The sequence below is a fragment of the Camelina sativa genome, chromosome 13, assembly GCF_000633955.1.
Source record: "Camelina sativa cultivar DH55 chromosome 13, Cs, whole genome shotgun sequence".
NCBI classification, from domain to species: Eukaryota; Viridiplantae; Streptophyta; class Magnoliopsida; order Brassicales; family Brassicaceae; genus Camelina; species Camelina sativa.
The window spans coordinates 19,479,641-19,488,560 of record NC_025697.1 but is presented as its reverse complement, the minus strand read 5'-3'; the positions used below and the strand labels follow the sequence as shown (position 1 = coordinate 19,488,560).

At 34.2% G+C, this 8,920-nt stretch overlaps 1 protein-coding gene across 1 annotated transcript; it reads left to right on the top strand.

The window, feature by feature from the left end:
* LOC104737175 (probable thionin-2.4) lies at positions 2,972-3,885 on the top strand. Its single transcript, XM_010457284.1, has 3 exons — positions 2,972-3,282; positions 3,393-3,470; positions 3,563-3,885. The coding sequence occupies exons 1-3, from the start codon at positions 3,051-3,053 to the stop codon at positions 3,658-3,660; spliced, it is 408 nt and encodes a 135-aa protein (XP_010455586.1). The 5' UTR covers positions 2,972-3,050; the 3' UTR covers positions 3,661-3,885.

Genomic DNA, 8,920 nt, shown 5'->3' with positions numbered 1-8,920 from the left:
GCTGACAGACATGCTGAAATACTCGCAGATGAATCAGACATCATTGCCAGCTATGAAGAGTTTCGGCCTTTTAACACTAGGACCAGCCCTAGAGGAAGCCCACACACCTATTTGATCCACCACAAGTCCTCAGTCCATGGAGAACAACCCAAGATAAGACCCAAGTCCAAACCACCCTTTCAATCATGTCCGTTGATTTACTTGGAGCCAGATATGGAAACTTCCATTTGACTTCACTTGTACGTGCCCCAAATCTACATATGGAAATCAGGAGAGCCTCTACAACCACCAGAGAATATTTGGAAGATATGCACACGCAATAATAGCTATTGGATCAGGCAGATTCAGATATATAATTACTTGCCTTTTTCGGATCCGATTGTCATCAATGCACAACGACTACTTCCTATTCTATTCTTGTGCATATTTGTGTTTCCAAAAGGCCCAAGAAGCTTCGAAGACGTCACCACTTCCTCCCCAAGTTAACGAGATACAAGGAACACCTCACTTGCCTTACTTGGACTGATTTTACACTTATTGGTCCAACGTCATATTTTTTTGTGCATATTTTTGTTTCCAAAAGTGCCCAAGAAGCTTCAAAGATGTCACCACTTCCTCCCCAAGTTAACAAGATACAAGGCACATCTCACTTGCCTTACTTGGACAGATTCTACACTTAATGGTCCAACGTCTTATTTTTCATTAATTATTGTGATTTGTGTATTCTTTCTAACTCTAGAATGTGTGTAATCAGCCTATAAATGCTGATCATTAGTCTCATTGTAAAGCACCCTTGATCATTTTAAAGTAATAGAAACATTTTCTTCTTTACAAAGTTTGAGTCTTTGTATTTCTTTGTTCTTTAATTCTTTGTGAGTGATTCATTAAGTGCTTCAAAATCTTGCGGATTAAGTTTGTTGACTGATTCAACATCCTTCATTCGTTCATTGATCGAGCGAGTCGATTATCCCACTGATTGAGTGAGTCAATCACCCATCTATTCATCGTACCACCCCTTGATTCACGAGAGAGTGCTTCAGAGCCAGCTCGTGAATTCCATTTTCTGCAAGATAAGCTTGGAATCTCTTGATCCTTGTGTGATTTTAAGTTGGAGTGATTCCAATCTTATATCAACATTAAAAAAAGTTCATTATTTACTTTTCAAAATAATGTTATACATTCATCCAACATATTATTCGAATTAAAACTAAGAACAGAAGAGTTTGTTAAAATTTAAATAAAGAAACACAAAAAATTATTCAAATTGAAACTAAGAACAGAAAAGTTAGTTAAAATTAAATTAAGAAACCCAAAACATGTTTTGTAAGTTGTAACCAACATTTTGGGTTTTTGTATAATACAATAATCTACGTTTTGTAAGTTGTAACCAAATCTTGGATTTCTCTCGATGTTCCTCTTTGTCTATCTTTCTCTCGAGTCTAACCTCGCGAACAGAATGTCTGTGTCCTGAAAGAATGCGCAGAATCCATTTAAATACGCTATCCCCTCAGTAACTGCCCAGTAATTAACCTCCAATTAAGTCAGATCCGCGTATTTTCTCATGCCAATAACCGTTCCCACTAAATCCACCGTACACTAGCACGCACCCTAATTAATGATAATTAACTGTAACCGTTCCCACCCAACAATTAACGTGGACACCCCACACGCTGGACCAGTTCATCGTGCATTCGACACAAGCGTCTCGGATACTTGATTAATTCCTTGAACCAGAGCATATCCCATCATTAATCTTCGGTAATCAGCTCAATCAGGATACCGGTATAGGGGTGTTACAGAGAGCTTCCTTCGCTAACGCATCGACGTCACGATTTTGCTTGTGGGGAACAAAATTAAAGGAAGCATAAATCGAAAAAGTTTCAAAGGAATAATATGTCATGGAGAATTCCACGAAGTTTCTTGATATAGATTTTTCGATTGAGTGCTGTGGATGTTTTAACAAAATAGGTAATTTGAGCTATAAAAGTTCAATCCACATTAAAAAAAAAAAATTCATTATCTACTTTACAAAATAATGTTATGCATTCATCCAACATATTATTCGAAATAAAACTACGAACAGAAGAGTTAGCTAAAATTTAAATAAAGAAACACAAAACATTATTCAAATTGAAACTAAGAACAGAAGAGTTAGTAAAAATTAAATAAAGAAACACAAAACACGTTTTGTAACCAACGTTTTGGATGTTTGTGTAGTACAATAATGGATTTTATTTCGTCAGATACTAGTATATAATAGTAGTTCTGTAGTTGAGAGGTAACATGTAAGGATGTGTTTTTACTGATCACAACTACAACAGACATGGTTAAAAATTAAATAAAGAAACACAAAACACGTTCGTAACGAACTCCCAACAAAAAAGGAAAGTACTTTTTATAAATAAATCATTGCAACTAAAGAAAAAAAAAACCTAAAATTCTAGTCACTAGAACACAAAACCACTTTATCGATCTCTTAAAAGAAAAATTTGGTCCCAACACAATTACAAGAAGTTTAGTTATAACTCGAAATTCCCAGAAAAACGTTGTAACAATTAACAAACATCTTCTGTGTGTATTGTATAATTTATGCAAACAAAGAATTCATTCATCATGACATAATAAAGTAAAATTTATAATCACAAAAACCCAAAGTTATAGACCAAATTATTGGATGATATGATATGAACGTACAAAACTATAACCAGCAAAACTACTACGAAATAATTAATACTAAATTGTAAATTAAGCAGCCTAATTCAAATATTAAGGAACCCAAAACTTTTAAGAGATTTCCTTTTTTTTCTGCTTAAGCTGAAAGGTAGAAAACTTTAATATTCTCAAAGGTGAAAGGTAGCCATTGGAAATAAGGGTGGTCTACCAGCATGTATATTGTCTATTGCGCATGTGATAGCCTTGTTTGTGGTTGCAAATTCTTGACCAACTAGTATTTAAGTGACCCTTGTTTATCACCATTTCATCAATACAAACTTATTAACTACTCCCCACATAGGTTTTGTGATCAAACAACTATAATCAAGTATCCAAAGATGGAAGGCAAAACTTTGATTGTAAGTGTGCTCGTAATGAGTCTGTTCATGGCACAAATTCAAGTTGACGCAAAAAGCTGCTGTCCGCACACAACCGCTAGAAATATCTATAATGCTTGCCGCGTAATTGGAAATTCTAGGGAAAGATGTGCAAGTCTTAGTGGCTGCAAAATTGTTAGTGTGTCGACATGTCCTAACGGATATCCTTACAAGGACACTCTCGAAAACACAGGTAAATTGAATATCATTGTGCTTTATTTTGTACTCTACTTGTTATAAAAAACAGATCAGATCAAATTCATATTTTTGTAATGTGTTTTAATATTTTTTTTTTGTCTCAAGGTGATGCTGTTAATGAATACTGCAAGGTTGGATGTGTATCTTCTGTGTGCGGTGCTTTAATCACTCTCCAGAACTCCGGTAAAGCAAAATCTCGAAACACATTTTCATTGTTATCATTTTTAAATAATTAACAAGTTAAGAATATATTTCAAATTTGTTTTGATGAATAGATGCAAATGAAATTGTGAATGAAGCTGTTGAAAAATGCGCCAACACATGTTCTACAATCTGCACCAAAGGCTCCATAAATGCAGTTGAAACTGCATAGACAACTATATCCATGAAAATACTACGTACGTCTGGAGGTGAAGGAGCTGGTTTGGTTTTCATGGAGTTGGTTTTCATGTTTTCAATAATTGTCGTGTATGTGGGAAAAAAATGGTAGACTCTCGTGCTTGTTTGTGATGTGCTTTTCTTGAAGGTTATCGATCCCTAGATTGTATATGCCTTCTACTCCCTAATTTTAAAATAATGAATAATGTGTTTGTATCCATCTTTTGTTCTCAACCATTTTCATTTGATCTTTTTAAAAAAAAAAAATCAGAATGGTCTTTCAATAAGGATCTCATATTATGACAATGGATGCTAGTTGATGACTTGATGCAATGATACTACTTAATTAACAACAATTGTGTTACGGTTTTGTCACTATATTGCGTAACCAACTAGCCTTATTTCTACGTATATATCTAATATCCTGAATCTGACCTAAGAAATAATCAAATTAAAACTCTAAAACATTAGTCTTCACTCCAACACAAACTTATAAAATTCCATTAGGGCATCTTTACTGGGGAATGCTAATTCAAAGGGTTCTTTAAAAAAAGATATATAATAATGAAAAAAAGAAACAGGAGAGAAAAACTGTACTGAAGTTGCTAAGTGAAGCAATGTTTCTCTTCTCAAATATATATGTGTCAATTTTTAAATGGTTATTATTAATAAAAGATAATAAATATATATAATTAATTAAAATAATATATTTTTTTTTTATTAATGAAACTTGACCATGTTGCTCAGCTGGATTTGCTCTTAACATGTTTTAATGTATATTATTATTATTTGATTTTATTTTTTTATTTTATTATTGTTTATTATTATTAGATTTTACAACACTAGCTTGCTACTTAGTACTTACGTCTCTATCATTTAGTTAGTTTTCTTGCCTTGCTTGGAACATTCTTTATTTGCTGCTTTCTCTCATGACGACAGTAGATGGACACACCGTACGTGTCTTTTATACGTTAATTAAACGATAATTCTAATGTGTCTGTATTTTATAGGTTTTAACCATAGTTTTTAGGTTTATTTTAAATTATTTATTGAGTCAAAGTGAGTTTTTAGAGTCTTTTAGTCTTTTATGAGTTTGTACAGATTCTATGTTGTTTTTGAAGGAAACTGAGTATATGGGGATGAAAACAAGCATTTGGAGCCAATTTGGTGAAGACTGATCGGACTAGCAGGCAGATGGAGCAAACACAGAAAAAACATCCAGGATCGGCTAATCCACATAGGGATCGACCAGTCCCGAACTCGAAGCAACTTTTCCTTTTTCGTTTTAAACCGAATTTTAGGGTTTTATTTTAGTATATAAGCACGAGGCTCGACCTCTAGGAAGATACCTTTTATTCTACGCAGCTTTTGAGTACTTGTAAGCTTAGGGAGAAGATCTCTAATCCTTTGGAGAAGAATTCTGAACCCTCTTGTTTCTCTTTGCAATTCAATTATGTTTTCTTCATCTTTGATTTGCTGTTTCTGTTTCTCTATGTCATAGTAGTTTTCATATTGGGTTTCAGATTTCAAAGGGGCTTTTATGATTTTCTAACTAAGGTTTTTTAGATTTTGGGTTTATCTATTTTGTTCTTCATTTATAGTTATTCTTAACGTTTAAGCTAGATTGACCACCTAGATTATGATCATAGGTTTAATTCATCGTTACACCAAAAGTGTTGTTGAGTTACTAGACAATAACATTGGTGAGCAAAGTGGACCTAGGGTTTAGTAGATTTATTTGCATAGATAGTTAACGCTGCAGAAGAAGGTTAGCTTTACAATAGTGATTTGAGTTCTAGAACGGTGTCTAATGCATCCCCATCTACCCACCTAGATCTGAGAATCGTATCCCCCATAGATTCCCCACACCCAATAATTTCTTTTTGATTTAAAAAGCAGTTTATTCACTTTCCGTTTTCAATTAGTTACTTGATTAACAAACTTCCTCTCTTGCTTTAGCTAGATTCGATTCTCATTGTTTCAAAGTGTGATATTTGGTCTCTGTGGATTCGACCCTGAATTATTACAACGACACCACTAGATCGTGGTTGAGTGCACGTTAGATTTTATTTGACACTAGATCAAATTCTATTACAAAAATAGTATTGAGGTTTGTAAGTACATCCTAAAACGTTTTAAAAAGGGTGAAACTCACACTAACCTAAAAACAGTAGACCAAATTCATGATGATCAAACTCTAAAACACAAATTCATACCCTAATGTAAGCAAGATCATAGAGATTAGAGAGCATATTGGTATTTTTCACTGTAATAACCAGTGGAATCCGTACGGTTTGCATATTTATATTGCTACTTGAATTATCGTCAACCTCTACGATCTCTTCTACAATCGAAGCCTCTCCTCCACTCTTTATATAACCCAAAACAAAACAGATGAAACACAAAATCGCATAATATAGTTATACAGAACAAACAAATTAAAAAGGACTTACGGATCCACTTGGAACAGCGAGGTTTAAGACGATCTTAGTTGAACAATTGAGATTGCCAGAATCTGATGTTTTATCACACTTCTCTAGCTTTGATATCGACAATATCTGGATCCCTTCAAATTCGTTATAAACTCTGATGACGATTCCGGCGATTACACAAGCCATCACTGCCGTGTTCACCATTTTTTTCAATCAGAAGTTACTCTCTCTCTCTCTCTCTCTCACTCACTCTGAGACGCGAATTGTGAAAATTGTGTTTTCTTCTAAAGAAACTGCTGATGGCAAAAAGAGATTGTTTGTAAAATGTGAAACTTTCTTTTATTATTTCAGCTCAAAGATTTACAATGCCATCAATGGCTTATTTATACAACAATCTTAAACCCTAATGCTTCCTGACATATGTCAGTATCAGCTTACACATACTGAATCAAGGGCTACAAATTGGTTTGACAGCCTCATAGTCAGTTTGCAGATTGACTGTTGTACGACTGCTTTAGTCGTACGATCTGGACACGCGACCACCTTCTTGTCTTCTCTGATCTTATCTTTGATCGACATGAGCACATCTTCCTCCTTTGTTCTGCTTGTTTATTCTTGGAGTGAAGCTGGCTCTTTACCTTTAGACGAGAAGATAGACGTTGGAGTTGACCGTTGGACACATTTAAGCTTAATGGGCTTTTATTCATTCTTTGTTCGGCCCACTTCTTACACTACAACACAACATCGTTTGTGTTCCTTCAAAAGTTGGTGAAAGCAAATATTCTGCTTCAATTGGAGTCTTTAGTCTGATGTTGTTATCAGCCACCCTCAAACTTGGTGTGGGAGGACCTACACCAAGTTTGCTTCTAAAAAAACAAAAGTGCCAAGTGGAAGAGACTTGGTGAATATATAGGCTATTTGTTGTTCTCCGGGAATGTGAGTAACCACCAAAGTCTTCAGGGCTATGCGTTCTCGGACGTAATGATAGTCCAAAGCTTTGGTGTTGTGCTCAGATACACATTCAAATTCTTAGAATCTGTTCCTGTGAGAGCCAAAGGGGGCTTAGCCTTGCAAACCTTATCCACCTTAGAATCCGCCCCTGTATCAACGACCTCCACCCCAAGATCTGTAGAAACATAACCAAGATCCAAAGCAGGACCATCCAAAGAGTCGTCCAAACCTCCATCATTCTTCTGATCTGAATCAAGTACCTCTGAACCTAAATCCCCAGTCCCAACCTGAACCATTAGTGGATCAGCAAATTTCTCAGAATCTCTCCCTGCCACAACTTGATCCTCTTGAGCCAATGTCGGGCCTGTCTCATTTACAACCTCCAAATCATCGCCAAGGTTCTCTTCTATTTATTCAGTCTGCATAGCATCCGAAACAGCTTACCTTGCACTTGTTAAACCATCATCCGAATTAGTTTAACCTGCATCTGTCAAACCCATGTCCGTACCTTGGACAAACACCTTTCTCTGATCAGAATTTGTGACCAAGAGTCCTAGAAAAGAGGCCTCTGAACCCTCTTTAAAGTTGGAATGCTTATAGTCAAAGCCTGCATTGCCCCTTGTTCATTAGGGACCCTAATTTATCCATGTTTCAGCTCTTCAACCGGTACTTCTCCTGAAGAAGAGGCAGCAGCAGCAGCAGCACGAGCCATGTGTCGATGGTCATTGAACTGCACATAATTAGTATACCGATGTGGCTTAGTAGATGGTTCACCAACCTCCCCATCAAACCGAATCTTAACCCATGAGTCATGCTTCCCTTTAAGTGACCGCTGACTTTCATTGATATGTGCCGCCCCTTTACCATCCTCTTCCTTTCCTTTTCCTTTGTGACAGCCCCTTTGTAGCTCTGCAGAAAACGAACCGTATCGTCCTCCATAGGAATGTGCAGACCAGAAATGATCCAAAAAGATACCCACAATGGACAATGATCCACACCATGATAAATTTGGATGTACATTTTTGAAAGTAACTTTTTGTGTAATATTTATATAATTAATTCCTTGCTATTTCTATAAATATCATAATTTGAAGTTATTATTTGTAATATAATCATACTTTAAATTAGTTTTTAAAAACATACTTTAAATAATTTTATTTTTAATATAATGATACTTTAAATTGTTATTTTTAAGAAAAGTAATTTCCTTTAAATTAGTATTTAAAAAATATACTTTAAATAATTTTTTAAAAATATTATCTATAATTTAAATATTCTAGATACTTTTAACTTGCTAAAAAAATTTCAATTCTTGCGATCATGTTATGGAACAAGTTAGAGTTTACATAAATATGATTATATATAATTCTTTACGGTTTGTTCTACTAAAATACATAAAATATTTTAGTATGATATCAATCAAGTTAACAAATTAAAGGGCGTTATGCCAATCCTAGCCGATACCAAACACAAAGAAAAATATAATTCATCAAACATTGTAAAATCTAAATATCAACCAAAACATTTTAAACAATTTTAAAAAATACAACATACATTTTTCTAAATATTATTAAAAACTTGTCTCCCAGTATACCATCAGTTAAAAATGTAGTTATTTTATATATTTAGATAAGAAAGCGAGTAATATGCATGCATGTTGAAAGTTTTGGTAATTTGATCGTTGAAATTAAATATATAATATATTAGGTCACTGGATTTAAAAGAAAACAACAAATCGACATAGGATAAATTCTGTAGTGTAAATGTGTAATCTAACTTAATAATTTTATTTTAACATTTTTTTTGTTCATTCAATAGTCTCATATCATATATCGAAAATGAAAGTGCAAGGATGAAAAAAAAAAAAAAAAA